Source organism: Ylistrum balloti, unplaced genomic scaffold (assembly GCF_031769215.1).
Source record: "Ylistrum balloti isolate Yb309-2 unplaced genomic scaffold, AGI_CSIRO_Ybal_v1 Utg369646, whole genome shotgun sequence".
NCBI classification, from domain to species: Eukaryota; Metazoa; Mollusca; class Bivalvia; order Pectinida; family Pectinidae; genus Ylistrum; species Ylistrum balloti.
Window position 1 is genome coordinate 339,511 of NW_026781904.1, and position 24,584 is coordinate 364,094.

Below are 24,584 nucleotides of genomic sequence, written 5' to 3' on the forward strand. Positions count from 1 at the left end.
CATTCTTTTAAACAATTAACTACCATCTCCATCCTGCAGGGATTTCGATGTCTATTTCAGACCTTGACACAAAGAGCTTTGATAAAGAATGAAATTCGAGTCAAATGACCATGAATGCATACTTTTGGTCTTTCATTAGGTCTGAACTGGATTGACCGGCTGTCAATCGTTTTTCCGCTCTCGATATTCTACCACTCTTACCAACAATATAGACGATAAAGATCTTGATATAAAATGTACATTGCTAAAAACATAACAACCATGCAATGAAAAAAAGTGCTGAGTAAGCATTTATTTTACAAGTTGCTGACAAGGTGTTGTCGAATTTTGATATTAGTATCACGTTATAATTGGGTTCTGATAGATATAAGGACCTGGTGTAGTTCACAGATAAATGTTAAAAGCATAGGTGAAACTACTTACCTGTGTTGTAACATTAAAGTGTCACCTACATATATACAGAATTGACAGCTAGGCCACAGTGCTCGTTTATATGCAGGCGTTTTATATATTATCATCATCATATTACCGGGAATCTGGTTTCATAACATAATATAAAAAATCTGTGTTTATCTTATGCTTATATCTATAATTGTATACAATTTTCCTTCTCCAGCGCAAAACATTACTTCACCTGTTATGCTAACACGAGAGATGGGATAAAGATTGATAATCGCGGGTTTTAGAAGATTGAAGGAATTCTAGATGGATACGAAATATTTTGTTTCTGTACATTTCTAGATAATCTAAATCTAAAGTCTCGAAACGTGTAGTACTTTTCCATTATAACACGTTTGAGCAATTCCACTTACAAAGGTATTTTATAATATCTTCTGCGTTGTATTCAATCCATGCCCCACTTTTTCATCATCCATGTTTTTCCCGTGGTAAAAAAGTATAATAAATGATACAGAACTGTCAGGAATTTTTTATAAAATGCTAAAAATTGAAACAAAACATCTTTAATTTTTAGATTTTTTTAGAGATTTAGATAGTTTTTCGTCGCATATCTGTGAAAACCGTCTTCATGAAATTCTATAAATACGTATAATTTTAGATGTTTTAAAACTATTAACAGATCGAGATAATCTTTCTATCTAATTGTACGTTTTGGTAAGTTTTTATCAGAATTTGAATACTCTCCTCAAGGAAGATACTCGTCCTCGAGTTTCTAGGTGTTACGACGGTGTCGGTGGGACAAGGTGGGACGAGTCCCTACATGGGTGTCAATGTAACAAAGGTCATTATTTATGCCATTACACAGTATAGGATTCGAACCGGGACCATTGGCTTATAGCCTTACACTCAAACTGATCGAACAGAAGAGAAGGTACGTGAATCGTTAGCCAAACGGTACATTTAACGTTACACGGGCAAAATGTGCCACCAATATTCCTTTTCGCTGGACAAAAGCGTTACAGAAAGGTGATGTGTACCCTTAACCACTTCCATTGCTGCAGATATCTAAATTGTGACGTCGTTTCCTCCTCGCTCCCGAATCGCCCCCACGACTGTGACGTTTTAACACAATGTAACAAAAAGTATGATACAGAGTCTACACAGAGTGAGTGACTCATTAACTGATTGTTCCAGCACCAAATCTAACATTGCCTCAAGTCTGAATTAAAAGTCAGAGTTTTAAAGACAGAAAACCGAAATAGAAGCCCGACAATGGCAAAGCGATGCGAATGACAGATAGAGGCACCGAGCACAGACTTTTAACGAGACCGTAAAAAGGTCTATTTTTAGATAGCGAACATTCGGATGCAAAATTCCATTTGCAGTTTGATCAAACACAGATAAAGAGAACTTTGATGGTACATAGCGTTATGACGTTATCACATTGATTACTGGAGAATTCCATAACAGTTACAAGGCTCATTCTGGTATCTCAAAAACGGTCTGAAATTCAATATTAGTATTTATCTAAGATAAACTCAGTTTTCTTGATAATTACCTATCTCTTGTTTGTTTAAATTATCAATTATTCTCACTTTGTTTACAATTCAAACAAATGAATGATAAATACGCCCTGATATGTGTCGATTGAAAAATAATCGACCATAAACACGTCATTCAATAAACATACCTTCTGTTTATATATTGATTTGAAAATAACGAGTGGTGAATAGTTTTATCAAAATGTTTTAGGGAATCAATATCATCAAATATTTGAACATTGGTTATGCAAATATTTGAATTTCTAGAATATATTTCTTATCAGAATAAGATATACGCATATATATGTATTTGTGAGAGTGGCTCTCTAGGGAAAAAACGTTGCGTCTGAGGCCGTACACTTTCTGTAATTTGTCGCAGAATCATCTCCCCTTCTTAAATTAGAGCTATGAATAATTAAGAAATACGTAAGTGTTTCCTATTGTGTTTCTGGTACATGCACTCGCAATCAATATTGGCAAAGTCGTAACTCTAATGAACAATTACATTTAAAGATTGTCTCAAAAATTATTTTCATCCTGTAATCGATTTTAGATATGAAAAAGTCCTTGCCATAGTGCTTATGTTGCATACAAATGTGTGTGTAGATATATATACATATATATGGAAAACTGTCAACAAAATCATTGACATAAGTATTCATGGGCCTATTTATTTAGAAAAATACAAAATTTCATTGAAGTACTGTTTTGTCCATATCAGTTTCCAAATTAATCGTTGGCTCATAGATTGATTTTTTTTTTTTTTTTTGCCGTTTCGTAAATTCACTTGTCGATTGATATGGTTTATAATTTTCGTGTCAGAATCGGATGTAAAAGAAAAATTGGTGATAATCTGGGCAGTAAACTATTGAATCGTGATTGTGATGTCAATAAATCTTGACAACAATTGATTCATAGCCAACTGGCAACAGCGATAAACTAATGCAGGCCTATCAATCAGTTCAGGAGCGTGTACTTTATAAAGTTAGACTAACCTGATTAACCTCAGCGTTTATGATAACCTGAATAACCTCAGCAAGTTATAATCGGCTGGAACAAGAAAACCACAAAGAATTGAAGTACCAATTGCAGTATGAATGATGTTTGTGTTTGAAAATCACTGATAATGTTATTTACGTATAAAAAACAGACATATTTTGACCTTGATTTGAAGCTGATCATGATGTCCTGAAGCTGATAAGCTGACAACATCGGTAGCCCTTGTATGGAAAAGGAACAGGAAAAATAACGAAAACCTTACATCGAAACACACTCTTTCTGAAACCGTTTCTTCTGCAAGAACATTTGACTGTTCCATTCCCTACTTTACCATTACCCATCCGATAATGAAGGAGAGCAAGCTTTCTTTTCCAAGATGAATATATGCTGAAGCGTATTTCAGAAAAACAAAACGTTCAAATAAAAGAAGAACGATCAAGAGGACGAACTAGGATTTATCATATTTCTAACTGACAATATCTCCTAACAGACTACTTGATGATTACAGCAGATTACTTGTAGTCTAAATTCTGTGGACCGGTAGTCTTAATTCCATTTATTACTGGAGCACTAGGAGTACACTGTAAGGGAACAAATGTGCCTCTCTCATTGCTGGCTAACTTTATGTTTTCATGCTAGACTTCATTTGTCAACAAGCTTGTCAAAACAGGTCGCAAAGACCTTGCGAAGTCCTTCAAATTCACATTCATGTCTATTGATGGCGTCTTGTCTTTAGACAACAAGAGATAACTTGACCTTGTCAATTTCCGGACAGCACTTTTTCTGCATCCCCATACGAGGTTTACTTGTCGCGGCTAGTGCGTTATGTCCACAAGATCACGGGTTTTTGTGCAAGATGTCGACAACTGACAGAGAAACTCACAACACAGGGTTTCGATACTATTGAGAAATATTCTATTGTTTCATGGGATGTGAAGTTTGGTGCTTGTTACATGTAGTTTGCCTGTTGGTTCCGTTATTGTATACCTTGCTAAATTTGAGAACGTGGCATTAATTACTTGGATTGACCAAATATACATGGCAGGTGTCGTCGATGAAGCAGGAAACGCTTTCTCTTCCGGAATACCTAGTCTTTTTCTCATTTTTTTTCAAGAATCTCCTCGTTAACCATTCTTTTTGTCAGTTATTGCTTTGGTTTCATCAAATTTTTATTTTAATTAAGACTCTGTTGATGTGCCGATAACTTCCCTTGGTGTATATGTACGATATATGAACACTAGATAGATATATAAAAATACTGAGAGAAAAAAAAAAGACAAAAAATATCTTGCTCATTGAGGCATTATGACAATGATGAGATTCGATGGGGAATTAGTAAACAATGCGTTATGGAACATTCCGCTCAACTATCACTTAAGTTCGGTGACAAGGCAATGTTTCGAGGATGGCGCATGTTGATAATTACATTTGAAGTGGTCAGTAGTTTTTTGGCAGTCAGATAAAATCGTTCAATATCCAGTTATTAAATTTGTACTTTCAAATCTCTTGCGTACATTTTTAAATGGACTCCCCAGAACGAGAAGCAAAACATTAAGCGTTGCAACAAATTTTCCTTCAGAAAATGTGCAATGGCGTTATAATGATTTTATTGACATGGTGAGACGGGGATTACATAACACTGTCATTCTTGAAAGTTTTATAAGTAACCAAAGATGTTACACATCTATATCAAGTTTTCACGTTTTATTACCTATCTATCAAGTATGAAACCCATCCCATGAACAAATTCTCTGTGTTATTGTGTACGCCTCAATCAGGTTCTTTAATCAAAAATAGAGAATCAAGAATACGCGACAAACGCTACATTTTATACATGTCTAATAAAATCAGCATTCGTTGCTCTGTGTTATGTGCTTTAATTTACTCGAGCATATCTTTGAAGATATAGTACTTTAACAAAGTAAGGCAAATGTCATAAATGAATTTCAACAAAGAGCGTCATTTAAAATATCACCAACGATTTCATGGCATTCTCAGAGTGTAAAAGAATGAACAAGACCTGTATTTTGTTATCAGAACGAAAATATAAATCCCACCGCGGGGAAAAGGAGATAAAGCAGTTAAGGTAATCAATTCCTTGTACTAAATGGATTTCGCAAATTTGGCTAGAGTTAGTTTGCATTGATAAAGCCTAGCCTATTTGTTCCGGTCCGAAAGGCGGATATCGGAGCAATCATGTATTATCTAGAAACCGCCACGGGACAGAAAATCCGGCGATATGTCTAGAATACATTGAAAATCTATTTAGTGACATCATAAGCTTTCACAATTTGTTTGAAACATTTAAGAGAGCAAATCCCAGTGTAACAGTTTGGCTTTATCTGTACTATAAAACGGCTAAGGCCTCCAATGGAATGACATGCTCTGCCCTAAACAAACAGACAGATACGTCTAAATGGCCAATGAAATTGTTGATAACGTTATAAACTGTGCTGTAATACGTAGAACAGGATATAATTTTATACCGGATGTTTGTTTATTAAAAGAGATGTACATAATGTCTTATGGATCATTATCAATACTATGAGAAAATATATATATATATATATATATATATATATATATATATACATTGCGATCCAGATGTTCATATCACATAGACAATTACCACTATGAACCTGTCAGGAATTTTGAGCTTGCAACTTCCAAACATCCTTTTTTGGGGATATCGGGGTGTTGTGGTTGGTTAGGCAGGTGTCGAATTTCTTAGCTAGGCGGCTTGGTGCAGGAGATCGTCAGTTAGAGGCTCGAATAGGGCACGAGTCAAAGCGGACTTCCTTCGAGGATTCGTCAGCTGTTTTATCTTATATTAATATTTATTATGTTCGTTTTTCAAATATCTCTATATATGTTATAACATTCGTAACAGTTCTAAAAATATATATGTATTTGATTCATCTTACTAAGACGATGTACAGTATAGTATATTTACAAAGAGAATGGGGCCAGGTGTTCAGGAAGAGTAAGCGTATTCTGCTTTATCGACTTCAACCAACAAGTAAACCTTAGTTAATCTGAGTAGGTAATGTCACGTTCCAAAATGAAAACACGATAAATTACAATACAAACACTAGGCATCCTAACGAGATTTAAATACGTCCAACTTATACTTACCAATGTGATCATTTTAACGACCTTAAAACAAAATCTTCAACCTGCACCTCCTCAAACGATGTGTAGTGAATTTGTCAGTTGCTGACATGTTTCGCGAAAGTCGTAACAAGATCTACTGGGGACAAGCCCTTGAATAACGAATCAACTTCAACATCATGGATTGAGACAGCAGGTTGGTTGCTATCTAGAAATGGAAATTACACAATAGGAAATTAAATCAGCATCCTTATCATATAGCTTTGTGGAAGCTGTCCCAGTGTGTTGTGTCCCCGATTTCCAACGCCAGTGGACGTACACGATGGACGTGGGCAATGTATTTCTTGTTATTGAAAGACATGACGTCATTGATATATCTGAAAGTGATATTGAAGGATTTCGAAAGGTCTTGGTGACCTGTTTTGATAATCTCGCCGATAAGTTCAGTCTCGTATGAAAACAAAAGTAGTTGGCAAAGAGTGGGGTACAGTTAGTTCCAATGGATATGCAAATATCCTGGTGTTAGTTCTTACAACGCTACTTCTGTATATATGAAGACTTTTTCGTGACGTAGATTAAAAATCCGCCCTTGGTGTTGCTTTAAAACTGATTAAGGGGTTATACTGTGTATTCCAGGGACACAAACAGATATTTCGGTACCTGTTGTTTTTTAATCTTATTTGTACTAATACGATTCCCATACTCCACCTCATTTTGGAGAAAAATGCCAGTAAGTACAGATTGGTTTACTTTCGGTTGTCTTCTTTTTAAAAAAATTCTGGGTTAATTTTTTCGTGGCTGTACCGGTTTGGATGGGGAGGTCACGGGGTATGAATCTACACATGCCTATTTGTATATAAGACAATGTATACATACATTTGAACGTTTGCGAAGAGTTTGTAGAATATTGGCTGGATACTTGATAAAGAGCTATGTTTATATACCATTAATATAACAAAAGCACTTCCCCTCGAATATTACCCACTATACATTATATAAGATAAGTTTGCTCTTTAAAATTACCGCAAAAATAACTGCCGCCGAAATAAGTCTATTCACAGAAGATGCTTAAGGAGGTATATAAAAATATTCCCTGGTCAAAATACATGTACACATGCAGTATTTAAATATCTGACACGCTTTATAGAATGAGAAACCGGGTCATTCTTTTTAAAATATCGGGTCGAATTATGACGAAAAGTTTTAAACAACAACATTATTTGTATGTATATGAATAATCTTTGTCACAGATCTTTTTTTACAACTTATAAGTGACATTATCACGAAATATCTACATGGCTGATATCGTTACATAAGTGCAGAAATACATATTTTCTTAATAGAGAGCAAAACGATAGTCGAACTTGATGTGGTAGGTTATCACGAAAGGTTCGCTTAGAAATACGAAACGATATTCGGGAGCTGTTACCAAAGGAAAAAAATTGTCAAGTATTTAACATACTAGAACAGATCAACCATTCTTTTTAGGCATCAAATATTTCTGATTTTTTTTTATCATCAGGAAAGAAAAAATGCTTCGTTTGATATTGAATTAGGTTAGTTGATTAAGATCTAATAGTGGAAATAAAATACATGTGCACTCGCTGTTGGGAGTCGAGTATAAGTGATTATGTATCATGAAATTTCGGTCTGATTGTTCGGTTTGCACTCTTACATGTACATCTACACTATATCTATCCCGGTTTTTGTTTACATTAAATTATCGGGTGTCTTTACCGTGAATCGAGCTGTGAACACGAGTTGTACTTTTTTTGTAGTATCATTTGTAGTGATGTCTGGAACGTGTTTAGTTGAACGTTGTTGCTCTCTCGAATCATTGCAACGACGGATTGAATTGCTAAGTATCTTGAAATAAAATAAAATGTGATTATTCACTGTTGAGTTGTGATAGTACCGACTAGGGTCCTTCTTCCTGGCCTCATAACTATCCTTTTCGTTTTACATGTTATGGACTACCGGGTACAAAAAAAATCAATTGTCCCCGTTACCCGTTGATTAAATATGACATAATACATTTTAAATTCGTTCAAATACAATATTCATTTTTTTTGAAAATTTTAGATATCAAGATTTTTAAAAAATAAATCATAATATGATGTGATATCTCAATATTGTCCGCTAGATTCACGTATTTCCACATAGTGTCGATTGTAAATGTTCTTTCGCAAAGTTTTAGTTTCTTTCTTCCATTTTGAAGTGATGAATTTAATATTAGTATAAAATGTGTCAAATAATGTAATTTCACAAATTTTGAAAAATAATTCACACTTTTATTTAAGTTAATAAAAAATGTTCATTCTTATTGCTTAAGGACTTGTGACATTCGTTAAACCCTTCAGAACTTTGTCAGTATCTGTGTATTCCCATATTGTCGTTTTTACAAAAATTTGAACCCCAAAACTTGTTGTCGCGTTTAATCTTTTTCGAATATAACAAGTTCGAAATATCGATTCCTTTTTCGTATTTCTGACTTTACAGGTTTCTTACGTGTTAAAAGCGGAAACAAACTCCACGCATTTCCTTATAAGAGCTATATATTAACTGTGACGTAACACACGAGAATGGAAGATTTGTTAAACACAGTAACAACAACCTTCACACCCCTAATACAACATTTTATTGTGGAATCGCCCACACTTGCACAGTATATTGCGTCAACGCGGAAGGATATGAAGATTGCATCGCTTTGTTACTAATTAAGGAGTTACAATGCGATATGTACTATAATCGGGACATTGTACTGTAACATGAAGGTGTGTTGCACTAGGTACGTAGCAAACATATTGGTTTATACCTTAAATGTACTCAACAAAAATCAGCGCCATCATTTGCTTGTGTTTTATGTGAAAATCGACGGATTAATTCTTCACATACGCCTAATCCAGGCGTGCAATGCTCAAGCTTAATTAATGAACACACATCGACTTCTCTAAAGGAAGGTTGTTTGTCTACAATCGAGCCAAATGTAAGGTCGATAATGTCTTCACTTGAAACATAAAAAATACGATGATGCCGTCACTTCCGGTTAAATATAATCTTACGATGATATCATTTTCGGTTTATATGACACTCCAGCTGTTTCATTTTAAAGGACTTAACTGCATTGGTGTGCTATTTCATATTTGGATGAGAACAAAATAGTTAAATAATCAAAATAAAGTGAAAACATTTTGATTTCTTTGTTGTTTCGGGGTGTCAAAATTATCTTGGTTAACGATAGTTTATTTCGAGAAATAGAACATTGTTAATTTACATACAACATATATTTTTTTGGAAAGAGACATGGAATCTAAGTCATTTTAGCAGGAAATGTATACAAAGATAAATACTTGGACCCAACGTGTCGCTCGGATCATCAAATGCAGTACAAAGTATTCAATTTTTACAGCCACGTTCCAAAATATATGAACAAAAAATAGGATACTTCTTCAATCGAACTGACAGTCCATACTGTCGTGATTTAAGTATGTTTGTAAAATATATGTTTTTTGTACAATAAGTTTAAAATACCGCGGAATGAGCTTCCTTAATTTATCGATACGGACCATCATTTATTCTGACACATTTCACAGCTGGACCGCACTGAGCCAAGGAGACGTCCTTAGGGGTATGCTATTAAAAGGAAACGTTTTGCCATAAATTATTTATAAAGTTCTTCGCTAGTATAATGATTCAAGTTTCCACAAGATTTATTTTTGAATAATAAAGGAAACAGGAGTACGTATTTTATATATTATATATATACAGTGTTTTGTAATGACAGAGTCGTGCATCCAATTTACTTCAATCATCATTGTGCCTGTAAGCCACCGTAGCTGACACAAATTCTGATACACCATGCATAGTCCTTATTACACTCAGTATATATCATGTAACAGAAAACCGACCTCTGATAATATTTAAAAGGTTTCTACCCACTGAAGTGTTTTGGAAATCTAGTCTAGATTTTAAAATAATAGTTGGACGGTTACTTACTATTCCGGAAATATGTTGATTGGACTTACATATCCGTTTGCAACTTGTACACACACAACGTAAATCACTTTTGGTCAGTTCTAATGTAGGAACTCTTTTGTGATTTACAGTAAGGTTAGATAACCCTTTAAGCTTACTTGCATGTTCACCCTCTCAGTTTAGAAGGAATTGTGGACTATCGGGCCACAGACACTGTAAATGTCTGTGCGTGTGTTTGCGACATTGGTCATAACCATCCCAGTCCACTTTCCGTGATACAGCCGGTGTTGTCAACCTCGATCTTAAAACCTCCGCTCCACACGCCTCAACCAAGCAACGACGGTGATTTAAAGTAACTTTGCTTCGATTCGAACGCGCCCACCACACACACAAACACAAACACACACACACACAAACACACACTCACATACAGACACTGACCGTGGAGGGACATCTGCATTTGCATTAAATATTACATTACCCCCTCTTAAAAGAAAAATCACTATGATATAACTATAAAGACTCGATATACGATATTTGCACAAAGTTAATTTCAAAGTTTTGTAAAATTCTAGCAAAATAGTGTGCTTAAAAACAGACATAGGTCACTAGACGCTAAAGATTGGGGCAATGAATACGTCTTTTACTTTTGCCTGCCAATCTTAAACACACTATTTTGCAGCATATCTAGTTCATTTTATTTTTAGTAACTAAAAACTGAAGCATTGTTAACAATTTATATCACTGTAAGTTTTAATGGCATTGCACGTGATTTCTTACAGTAGATTATGTTGATAAGAACATTTTATTAATCTACGAGACCAGACAACATAAGCAGTTGTTATATAAGTAATTTTGCTGTAGGTCTGAGTTTTGTATTGTTAGTGGGATGGGAAAGGATACAATGTGATTGATGATGATAGAGATTGATGGGGTTGGGGTGGGGGATACTCTCTGGGAAGGATGTGAGTGAGGAGAAGTACTCTGAAGTGATTCTTCCCTCTGTGTGAATGGTGTGGGCGGGGAGGGGTACTCTGTGGTGGATGGTGTGGGTGGGGAGGGGTACTCTGTGGCTGATAGTGTGGGTGGGGAGGGGTACTCTGTGGTGGATGGTGTGGGTGGGGAGGGGTACTCTGTGTGAATGGTGTGGGTGGGGGGAAGTACTCTGTGTGAATGGTGTGAGTGGGGAGAGGTACTCTGTGGTGGATGGTGTGGGTGGGGAGGGGTACTCTGTGTGAATGGTGTGGGTGGGGAGAAGTATTCTGTGTGAATGGTGTGAGTGGGGAGAGGTACTCTGTGGTAAATGGTGTGGGTGGGGAGGAGTACTCTGTGGTGGATGGTGTGGGTGGGGAGGGGTACTCTGTGTGAATGGTGTGGATGGGGAGAACTACTCTGTGTGAATGGTGTGAGTGGGGAGAGGTACTCTGTGGTGGATGGTGTGGGTGGGGAGGGGTACTCTGTGGTGGACGCTGAACGAACAGAGAGGGAAAAAGAATAAACACCGAGATAAAAAAAACTAAATAAACAAGATTATTGTACACAATATAAATATATTGTGGTCTAGAATGGTAGCCGCTGACAGATCTTAGACTGGCATACTGGATTACTTGTATGTAAATCAGCCCCTAACATGTTATGGTCGTCTCGAATCGACCTCTGACTGGCCTTCGAATTCCAATTCCGCGGCGCCATCAAAGGTACTTGTTCCTGGAAGAACTAGATGACCGCGGCTTCGTTACTTTTCACAAGCACTGGTATATAATGGTAGATTTTTCTCTCAGCCGGTAGTAAATTGACCACTTACAGTCAAATACTCCTCAAAAACTCCTCATGTTGGTGACTTGATTGCCAGACAAACATCATTGCAAGGTGACCGGAAGTGCATATACAACATATAGGAAGGTTTGATAACATACTTGATAAAATAACACAATGCAGTACCAAAGTGCCGCCAAGTCTGTTGTTGTCATTTGAATTTTTAGAAGCCGGTTTCTTTCGATCACTTTGGATTTTCCACAGTCGCCTTAGTTCAAAATGTAGGTCATTAGCATCCATGTCGAGTCCTAGAAGGACGAAACAGGCGCATGATGCAGTGTAATTCATTGTTCGACTCGACTGTATCTAACTCTAAAAGTGTCTTTTGTATAAACTGAAAAGTCATATCTTTCCTTAAATAATGCAATGAATATAGTACTTTAGGTTTCGTTTATCTTATTTTTATCATTTTCTTATGTCCCTGGAGAAAAACTGAAAGTACTTCGTTATTAGCCAGATTGAAACAATGTACATAGGATATATCCAATACGAGAGAGCGCCATTAGGCGCGTTCGCATAAACAGTAAACCATTGCTCGGTGTCTTGTGTAAAAACACGTACTTACTCGCTTTTCGTATCGGTTCTCTTTGGTTAACATTGGTGCATATTTGATTTTATACAACAGTAAATGATATATTCAAGATAGTTAATCAATACACCTCAAGCAGAAATCGTTTCCTTTATCTAACAACTTTACAACGACAATCAATCATTAACATTGTAAATTACATGTGGGCCTTTCTCTGAATTTTACATGTAGTGCTTTCTAAACAGTAGTTGTATTTATTTAATAGCAAATCGTTACGAAGGACAACGTCAATGAAATATTTTTTTTGTTTCATGTCTTCATTATTTTTTAGCATTTATGGCAAAAAAACGATAATAGCTGTATATATATTTAATTTTGGAATTTTCTTTAATATATTAAGGTGCTGTGTCTTAGAATTTGCTATTTATAATTAAGAAGAAAATAACTTTCTTTACACAATATATCGATATGTATCATGATTTAAAATCGACAGGTCGAAACAGATCTGTCATTAACTGAAAAAACATTCCTTTGGTCTTAACTTAAAAATTACCAAAGAAAACAAATTCTCAGCTAGGCAATTTTTTCAATTTAATAACTTCAAGAACTCATAAATCATAATGATTGTGCAATTTTTGTTTCCAAACCGGCGTCTTCTTATCCAATCCAATCCTACTATATACAATACTGGGGATATAGAGTCATGCCTTACTGAAATAACAATCAGGTTTGATTATTGAGTAATTAAAATTGTTGACCGACGTGATAACCCTTGCTTATTTACATACACAGAAACTAATTATTTATCCATTAAAATCTTGCCTTGGTAATTCAAAATCTAACTTTTGAAGTTATTGTATTATAAATTTGAGAATAGATATTGTTTAGTTTTTCCGTCATGCTAATTTCTTGAATTTTGTAATAAATTATCGATCATGTTCTTGTGTTCAGCTCGAGGTTCCGGATCGGCAATGATCTGTCTGTATTTCAAACATTGTAATAAATCATTTGTTAAATTGTCTTTTTGACAGAGATAAGATTACATTCCTGAACTAAACGATTAGCAAATTCTATGTCATTTAAACCGACATCGGAACAAAGGTCACGGGTGTACGATTGTACATAATGGTTAGGTGTATTTTTAGATAACGGCTGTGACGTAATATATTCCACGGCATGTTAATATCAGTATCAGATACGTCAACATATACATACCAGAATAGGTATCGATCTCCACTCTCATCATTTCTTATTCATTTCGTCATTTCACATGGTGTGTTGACAAAATATAGAATTATATCATAAATCGCACATGTTTACCATATTCTCTATACATGTACGTATGTCCACAACACAGTATGTCTCCTCCATTAAAAGATGGACAGAATATTGATGTAGATATACAAACAGGTTAGCGAGGGCTAGGACTGGGTTAGTGATAACCGAGGTTTAGACGGACAACCGGATTAGTGGTGGCTAAAGTTTAGACGGACAACCGGATTAGTGATGACTGGAGTTCAGACAGACAACTGGATTAGAGGTGGCTGGTGTTTAGACGGACAACCGGATTATTGGTGGCTGGTGTTTAGACGGACAACCGGATTATTGGTGGCTGAAGTTTAGACGGACAACTGGATTAGAGGTGGCTGGCGTTTAGACGGACAACTGGATTAGAGGTGGCTGGTGTTTAGACGGACAACCGGATTATTGGTGGCTGAAGTTTAGACGGACAACTGGATTAGAGGTGGCTGGTGTTTAGACGGACAACCGGATTATTGGTGGCTGAAGTTTAGACGGACAACTGGATTAGAGGTGGCTGGTGTTTAGACGGACAACCGGATTATTGGTGGCTGAAGTTTAGACGGACAACTGGATTAGAGGTGGCTGGTGTTTAGATGGGCAACTGGATTAGAGGTGGCTGGTGTTTAGACGGACAACCGGCTTAATGGTGGCTGAAGTTTAGACGGAAAACTGGATTAGAGGTGGCTGGTGTTTAGACGGACAACCGGATTAGTGGTGGCTGAAGTTTAGACGGACAACTGGATTAGTGATAACTGGAGTTTAGACAGACGACCAGATTAGTGATGACTGGAGTTCAGACAGACAACCGGATTAGTGATGTGACATACATGTATGCCTAATATTTGCATTCAGTATGTGTTTTAAAAGCTAGCTGTTCATATCATGTACAAAACATGTAAGAAGTAAAAATTACATGATTTAGAAAGTGAATCACTCCCTATATAACCTAGAGTCTATGTGATACTGCCCACCTGTCACCGCCCACCTCTCCCCTTCATACGCCACAAAGTACACGTAACGCTCACTTGTTCCTAACGTGTAATTCGTCAGAACGTCTGGTATGTCACATTGTATACATATAGACACCCATCGATCTACACTTCGGTGCTTATTTCGAGGATAAAAAGTCTAGAACACATAAATCACACCAACATACCCGAGTTGATCGTATCTGTAAGGGTATCGTATACTCCAATTGGATGTCGAACCCGTCCATAAATTGCCCTATCTCCCGACTTTTGAGAGAAAAAAACGCACTCTTTGTACCTCTGAAGCTATCTTTTCACACATACCAAAAGGGGTAGAAAATTGACCCCTGACCTTGGCAAATATCGGGACACATGTTAAAGTGTCTAGAAATGTTTAATACGAAAGCATTACTAGACACAACTTTAGAAATCTATAGATGTTGTGTACACTCGGTGACTCTTTGTAAGAACCCTTTTTGTAGACGTAACCATCGGGTGCGAGTTACTATTAACTAAGTAATCATGTAACATGACGTCATAGATGGATCTCATGTGCACGAAAGGGATAAAAGAAATCTTGGTTAAATTGTCCATAATACATCCAAATGAGAAATATCTTAGGAAAGTGCATGTACTAGAATGATATTGTAATGAAGGACTTTAGATGTTAGTTTTTGCTTGCAGATTGACTTTTATATTGTATTTTTTTAATATATTAACCCGTTTCCCTATTTCATTTTTACCATGTAAACATTTTGCGTGATGGCAAGATCTAAAGCTGTCATGATTTTCTTTTGTTCTGTATTGATTAAGTCCGTGTCTTTGGTTAATTGCTTGTCGTTGTAAATAACCTCCAGGAGTGTTAAACCAAAGTTGAAACAAAATACAAAAATATTGTCGTCAAATACGTGTAACATTGTATATTCTGGTGCTAGTCATAGGAAATGACGTAATTTCCGGAAAAGATTGTGTGACATTTGTGGTAAATTCAACCCCTTTTAACAACACACAATATGTACAGTTCATTTGATTGTCAATATCATCTTCCATAAGGCCAACTTTTAAATAAATAAGTTGTTTTTGTCTCCTTTCAACTCGTCCTCACTAGCGCGTTTCTCTCTGTGCTCTGTATAAACAACAGTATATAAGGACAGAGGTCAATGTCTTGTTCGGTAGAAACAGTGATGGTAATTTGTTATTCGTTGTAGCCGAGGACATACCTTCTCTGTAGCCTATACATAAACATTGTACTTGATCAGATTGTCTTGTGAACAATGGGCTCGCTTCACTTTACCAAACCGAAAGGGGTTCGATTTCCCCTCTTTTCGGCAAATTGTCGGAACACATCGGTTTCCTCTATTACTTAGACCCGCGTTTCCCTCCAGGCCAACAAAAATAATTTATTAATAAATTTTAAGATTTATCATTGATAAATATGGCTAATTAATTGTAATAATGATATGTCATTCACATACAGGTACCATGCAAGAGGCATAGTTCGTGGGTATATGTCGGCATAGAGAGGAGCAACGGCGCTCTGTTAACCTTGTTATAATGCAAACAATGTCTCGCTTGGTTAATTAGATGTTCCTGTGATGAATTCAAACCCAGTTTAAATGATCATATAACCAAACAACACAAATAAATAATATGTCGGTGTACCTGTTAAAATTTTGACGAGTTTATAGGTATTAAAAAACAGATATTTCTATGCTCTTGGTGCACATATCAAACCAGTCAACATGTTCAGTGGGTGCATTCGATTAGCGTCACTTCTTTTTAGCGTCAGCGATTGTACGGGAGCGTTCGAGCTGAAACAGTATGTCGGACAATTAAAGATTTGAAGTGTACATGATACGATTTCACCAAAGTGTGCCGTGCATGTTATTATGTATGATATATGCAGCGTATAAGATCTGTCTGGGTGGGTGGGATTTGTCATACGACTTAAAAGTCTTGAATCGTTCTGTATACGAAGTTTCACTGATGAAATATGTCGAACAATCAATAAACCCAACTGCCTGTAGATGTAATGGACCGTTTCAAAGGCTATGGACATTTAGCGAAAAAAAATATAAATAAAAAATAAGTGTATATATAACAATATTAATTTTTTATGTTAATGACCTTATCGACTACACAACAACTGATCCGGATACATGTTGACTAAATTAGATCATCTGACCACACAAGAACAGTGTACAAGGTTTACTGGCCGAAATATTTGCCATTAAATCCTATTAAAACGCTACATGATGCACTTGAGCATATCTTCGGTGGAAAGAGTATTTATTGCAAAGCTTCTTAACGCCACGAAAATTTACTCTAGAAATTCATCGGCTACTGGTCGAAAGAGTATTTATTGTAAAGCTTCTTAACGCTAAGAAAATTTACTCTAGAAATTCATCGGCTACTTTTTCTTCGGTCGAAAGAGTATTTATTGCAAAGCTTCTTAACGCCACGAAAATTTACTCTAGAAATTCATCGGCTACTTTTTCTTCGGTGGAAAGAGTATTTATTGCAAAGCTTCTTAACGCCACGAAAATTTACTCTAGAAATTCATCGGCTACTTTTTCTTCGATGGAAAGAGTATTTATTGCAAAGCTTCTTAACGCCACGAAAATTTACTCTAGAAATTCATCGGCTACTTTTTCTTCGGTGGAAAGAGTATTTATTGCAAAGATTCTTAACGCCACGAAAATTTACTCTAGAAATTCATCGGCTACTTTTTTCTGTAAGTAGCAAGCTACATCCGGATTACTTATAGATTAGTTGCTTACGTACTGTGGAACAAACAGACGACAAGGCTCACGGTTGTGTCTAGGGGTTCGGAGCTCAGCTGATATATTTTATGTTTAATTTTTATCATTTCTTTTTATCTTCGATTCTATTTTTTACTGTGAAACTGATACTAAATCATTTACCGTATCAAAATCGTTTCTCAGCAAACAGGTTTTTGTTTGTTTCACCACGACCGCTGTATCATATGTTACCGGACACTTTTGCCAATATTAGGATACTTTAAATAATGAGATAAACTTTCTGAGGCACAGCTGTATTTTATTTACACTAATATGTAGATACTTATTAGCGACAAGTTTATAATAAATACATAAATAAAAAAGACAAATAGATATAAATAAATAACTATTATTTTTTTCAATATTTATTTTTTGTAAATTGTTAAAAGCAGTATGAATCCTTTTCTATATCTATTTGATATGCTAGTAATAAATTTGACTCGATCAATGATAAGATAGAAGTTAACAAAAACAGAAACAAAGAAACTGATAATATTGAATGATAATTGACAAAAGCACATTAGCGACACGTTTTTCGAAGCAGACTCAATTCTAATAATGTTCCGATTTGTGCAGAACTGCCATCGAGACTACAAACCGTGATTCACTTGTAAACTACAAAACGAGTCCGGACCTCATTTTCACTCCCTCAATCCAGAGAAGTTCTGGGGTGAGGAGACTAACGTTCTAAAACATTGACAGTCGACAGACGTGTGTACTGTCCTTAATGGGCAAAAACACGCCGTAGACTTTTGTCATAAACGTCACATCGTGAACATAGATCTAAGAACATTGTCTTCATAAATGTCTAATTTACAAGATACAGGCGAATCGGGATTAGATAAATCATTTTTGGACTAACTTTTTCGTTAAATTAAGGAGCAAAATACACTCGGCGTGATATTACATACATCGTATATTCGTATACTAGAAAGTATATTACGGAATCGGCATCAAACAATGTTTATAATGTTAGCCATTGTTTTTTTCTAAATGCGAAACCAATGTGACAACAAGGGGGAATAATCAATACTGGCAAAACATAGACGCCAAAAAATTCAGATGAAAGATAAGTTCTAACCGAAGTGACGGGAGACATGTTTAATTTGTTTTTATGTACTCTTTTATCGACAAGTAGTCATGGCCATGTTCAAAATGTCTGAGTCATATTTAAGCAGAGAGTTGTATAAACTGTACATTAAGAGTACACGACCGGAGTTCGATTCCTGATGTTCATTTGCTTACATCCTTGAAATTCGAGTAACGATCACTTGCGATGGTGACACAAGACTTTAAGCAAAATTGGTGACTTAAATTGTTACGTCCGGAAATTCTGATCTTGTTGTTGTTTCTAAAGTTAGATCAAGCTACAGGCCTACAACGCCCTGACTGTAAAAAAACTGCTCGCCTCAGATCCCGTCAGTAACTCAAAGCCTGGGTTCGAGTCGATCATTTCTTTATCTCTAGTGTATCTAACTCTAAGTTTGTATTAAAGGATATCATTTACTTGTGTGCTTTTGTAATATCTTCGATGAGACTAACCAGAGGTCCTGTCGACGTCTTGAACTCATGTCCCGTCGGTGACTCAAACCTCTGCCTCTTAACTTTAAGCCCTGTTGATGACTATAGACTCATTTTCTGTCAGTGACTCAGTGCTCCATCGAGCTTTCAATTCTCCTTAGACGATCGCTGGGACACATTAAACATCGTAGGCTATTAACTACAGGCCTAGTATATCGAAATTAGGTAGCAAAGTACGAGATATACATTAGTCAAGCGTAAACGTCGTTAACTGTGGACAATTCTTCAGATGCGACTATCAGGTGATATTCCAGAGAACGAATACACACAAATTAAGACTTTTTTGTGTGTGATTAAATTTTGTTTAATTTTTTTTCTTTCTTTTTGGTTGTTGCGTTTTTCTTTTCTTTTGATCTTTTCTTTTTTCTTTTTTTCAAATGTAAATTATTTCTGATATACTTGCCAAAATGCATTTTTAATGTTCAGTAAATGTATATAGAAATTAAAATTTCTGAGATAGATTCACATTTCTGTTGATTTATTTTTAACTGTAGTTTTATCATTCTTATTCGAGTGGTGTGAATGGTGAAGAATTTCAGAAAACAACGTGAATGTACATTGTATTATAAAAACTTTCTGTTCAATTATAACACAGCTAGCTTACATGTAACACTATTGTAAAAACGCCTTCCCAAATTCAAACGCGTTCCAGTCTGTGCAATAGTTCAAATCAAAAGGCTTTCTGGGGTTTGTCTAGTCTTACCGAATAATTATAGGCTCGCTATCCTCAGTCCGATCTTCTTGGTTTCCATATGTTCCTTAATCTATGGTAGCCCATCCCCACCCTCAAAATTCTTGTCTAACCTCCGACTCTTGAGAAAAACAATGCTAAAATAAAAAGACCAATATTCGTCCATCGCCGTTACAAGCACGATGGAGCACAACTGAGAGGCGAGACAACTCGAAACCTAATGTCACACAAAAACAATTTTGAAGACATAAAACAGTCTTAAATTTCTCTGATCGAAGTAGAGACATGTTAAGAGTGCCTTCCTTTTTCAATTACTCATACAAATTGTGCCGTTAAGGCGGGACGTGGTCACATAGAAATGGCTCTCAACTACCACTATGCCGGCCGTTGCTTCTTGAAGAATCCTCCGGAATAATTTCGTTTAAATTTTACAGGGATAAGTCACACAAAGTCAGCGCGCGGGTAAACTGACGGGAACTACTAAATGCCGACCAGGATTTATCATCTTGCCAACCAGCTTGTGTGCTCTCGGCACTGTCAGATTTACACTCTGAAAAACCATTAAGTTTGGAACTTAACCAATATCAAAACGGGAAAAAAGGGTTTGGAGTTAAGGAGATTGATAGGGTACCGCATAAAATAGATCCAGTTCTGTAAAAGAATAAAACCATATGATGAAAACGAATGAGGTGCTAGCACGCAGAGGAAGCGGTGTTTAGGAATACGGATGCCCGGCAAGCGCATTTCGTCTGCCAATTTAATGAGGGCCTGAGAGATGCATTTTCTCAAGATCTATGGAAGCCTTTGCATACCCTTCAACAGGGTCTAAATATATTAGAATATTGCGTGTGATGTTCAGAAACCGGAATACATACTGGCACAGGTTACAATTATTTAGGATTTTCATATCTTGCATTACGTATTTGTCCAGTTTGGTATTGGATAAAAGGTATCAAATTTTCTTTTAAGACATAGAAATCAATGTTTTTCGTCTTAAGACGTGATTTAAATGTCTGGATTACTTGACAGCAATAATGGTACTTTCTGGACAAGCAGAAAAAGAAATGAATTTTCTCAGAACATTGTTAAGTAGGCATCTTTTTTTGACGTTTACGTGTACTTTATATACGAGAATGCGTCTTGTGCAGTTCCTAGCCAGAAATCACCAATGTTAATAGAATGATTTAGACATCGATCACATCCATTTTTAACAAGAATTAGGAACTGATTACAAGACCAACGATTTCGAGGCTTACGTTCGAGCTATTTCTCTCTTTAGAGAAACCCGAGCTGTCCTGCTTTTATGAACTTGTGTCTACAGTGAATCAGTGCACTCCTGTCGATATCCTTTATCAGGATGCTTGTGTGTTAAAGGCGATCTGCAAATTTGCGAAACCGGTCGCCGAAAATCAAAGAAGGCCCGTTATTCCAGAACATCAATTACGATTCTTTTCTTCATACACTTAACTACCACGTCTCAAATTAAGATGTCGTATACAGAAAATGGAATCGGGATTATTTTCTATCTTTGCTTGTCAATGTGTTCAGTTTTTGTGTATACCTTCCGAGTCTTTGTGCTTTGTCCTTTGTATGTCTTTTGCGTTTTGTATTTCACCATATACTTTGTCCCTTGTATATCTTCTGTGTTCTGTACTTGACCATGTACTTTGTCCTTTGTATATCTTCTGTGTTCTGTATTTGACCATGTACTTTGTCCTTTGTATATCTTCTGTGTTCTGTATTTCACCATGTACTTTGTCCCTTGTTTGTCTTCTGTGTTCTGTTTTTCACCATGTACTTTGTCCCTTGTATGTCTTCTGTGTTCTGTTTTTCACTATGTACTTTGTCCCTTGTATGTCTTCTGTGTTCTGTTTTTTACTATGTACTTTGTCCTTTGTATATATTTCAGTGTTTTGTATTTCACCATGTACTTTGTCCTTTGTATATTTTCTGTGTTCTGTATTTGACCATGTACTTTGTCCCTTGTATGTCTTCTGTGTTCTGTATTTCACCATGTACTTTGTCTCTTGTATGTCTTCTGTGTTCTGTATTTCACCATGTACTTTGTCCCTTGTATATTCAGTATTTCACCCGTTTCCTTAAAACTGCCTGTCCTTTTATATCTCTGCATTGCCATTTGTTAGTATCGCTGGGTACTTCTCATGCTTTGCTGTTGTGTGTGACTTTATGCTTTTGTGTCTGTTGCTGCAAGTCTATTGCATACAATTATGTGTTTATCTCTGAGACGTGGATACACCACACATCAAATATCATAATGTTCTCTAAAGACCTGCAATTACATGTCATACCACTGTGCATGACTCCCATTGTGAAATAAAACCCGATATTACTGTAGGACTAGTTTCAATGCAAGTCAGTGTATGCACGTTTTGGGTCTAGTGTCCTCACAACAGCTATGTCCTTATGAAAAGGAGTGTACGGGAAATATTAGCCACTCGCTGGCCAACTCAAACTAAATGGTATCTAGCAGATGTCCAGAAAAGTCTTCAAGCCGTTATATATTTTTATTCATAATGGACTTTTAAGTCACGAAATCCATCCGGTCACACCATACAGAAATCGGGATTATCTACCGCGAACTCTCTGAAAGTACAATGTACCATGCTTTATAAATCTAAACTTTGGTTTGTCTCGATCAGAACACAGAAACCATAAACTTTCTCGATGGAGCATTAGATGTTGAAATTTCAACGTCGTCTGCACAGCTGGGGTGATGCATACAAAAGTATCAGTCTATTGTTTGCTTTAAGGTCAAACAATGTGTTCTTATTGTTAAAAATCGTAATCTTTCTTCGCTTAATAAATTTCCATTTCACCCGACATAAAAATGTTCAACCATGTAGAAGTGTAAATTAGAAAACCTTAACATGTCTACGAAAGTCAAAAACTATCTTTTCCTCTTTATATTTCAGATTTTCAAAATATTCATGGGTATTTTTTTCACTCGATATGTTCCACACCGTGAACAATATCGCAAACTTTAGAAATGCGTGTACATATGTGCTAAATGCGTGTCTTTTGTTAATTGGCACATTCTTTTTGTATTTTAGGCCTAATGTGTGTCCATACCAAGATGTAGAGATGAAGATGGTGCGTCAGCCTTGTGCGCAGGCGTACACACGACTTATTAAAGTATGGAAGCCAAATTGTGGCTATAATGGAAATTGGTGTGTAGGACACGAACGCAGGTAAGAATTCACAACTTACATATATATAATTCATAGTTCTTTTCTTGAAAATCCATTATATACAATATACAAATTCAAAGTGGTAGGTTGGGTTTCAGTAGAATATAATATCATACGCGGTAATTTTGACAACATACTCAATGCCTTAAACGAGCCAGGAAGACGCAATTACGAAATAATTAATCGCGAAAGAGGGGAGATAATCAGGAAAGGAAACGATGATCTCACAATTGGTTCACGTTTGTTTCCTGATACGATCATGAAGTGGGATAAGACGGGCCATTTTTCTCTTTAGAGTCATATGAGTGATTTCTATATGGTTCACTCGCTGTTATGCTAATCCTCTGTTTAGTGGTGCGTAATGTATTCGATATATATGTTAAAATTTAAATCAGTAATGTTTATATGTACAGGTTGGTTCGTTGTAGATGTGACAGACATACACATGTTTACGTACGATGTATCAATAGGCATTGTACATATAGTCTGTTTTCTCGCGTCGTCCACATACGCGTGCCCTTATTATAGGTTCATATGCACTGAGTATTCTCGTGCCAAGATCTGTCGAAATCAGCTGTTCAACTGTACAGATCTATGCCTTTATCTGAAAACGGAGTAATAGAAATGAAACGTATAAGCTTATTTATCTACATCTTCTTCCCCATAAAGTCTGTATAAAAATTACACGGAGGACACACGGAGAGATAATTAGAAAATGGCTACCTTTCAACACTCTTAACCAAGAAGTTATTCATTGCTAAAGTATTCACTGAGCACTCGGAAAGCCTCGTGTGATTGGTTACAATTATATCAGTTACAATAATCGGTCAGGGTGTTCCGAAAGATCAGATATGACGTAATCATTCATGTGTCGTTATTTTTTTCTGGGGAAAGTCTATTCACACATGCTTCCCATATCGACAGTCGTTTTGGTACAATGGTAATTGGATGAGGAGAACTGAAGTTGTGAGAGTGTTATTAGAGAATCACGCCTGTTACAAATACCAGAAATCTGTAAAGTACTAGAGGTTACAAGATGTACATTTCACCATCGATTTCAGAGAAGATATATTCAATCATTTACATCTCTAGCGAATCAATTTAAACAAGGGGGCATATTACCATTCCTCAACGACAGCGAAGACTAAATGGTACATGTGGTTGTAGGTGGGGGTTCAACTCGTGGCGTCAGAAGCAAGTCACTTGGACTTCTCAACACACTGTTGGCGGTTTCGTCATTATCTATTTTATTTTTCTCATTGTTCTGTTGCTAACTAATTTTGTTTATATCATGTACGTTCGTGTATCTGGTAGCATTATCAGTGTTGTAGTGATTCCCTTTCAATTGACGCTGACAGGGGGAAAATACACATTATTTAGCTTAAAACAGCTTGTATTTCCTGTTCATTGTTTGAACACAGAAACGAAATGGAAAGCCATACAAAGTAGCAAATCAATGCTAGAATCTATTTCGGCAGTCTGACTCTCTACATAATGATATCAGGAATGCGAAAGTCCTTTAATAGATTTCACACATACTGTGAACAAGATCCATTTTTTGCAGCGCTCTCTTTATCCTCGCACTCCTATTATTATCAGTTGAACTGCCGTTCGTTGGATTAAACAATCCATGCTTTAGAGGAGTGCCCGGGGACCGATCGAT

The 24,584-nt window shown here is 36.2% G+C and overlaps 1 protein-coding gene across 1 annotated transcript in view; it reads left to right on the forward strand.

Moving 5' to 3' along the window:
• LOC132555093 (multiple epidermal growth factor-like domains protein 6) overlaps nucleotides 1-24,584 on the forward strand; it is a 177,213-nt gene that overhangs the window by 16,240 nt on the left and 136,389 nt on the right. Inside the window, exon 3 of the mRNA XM_060219436.1 lies at nucleotides 22,784-22,921. Within this exon, the coding sequence (XP_060075419.1) occupies nucleotides 22,784-22,921 (138 nt within the window). The remainder of the gene's footprint in view (nucleotides 1-22,783; nucleotides 22,922-24,584) is intronic.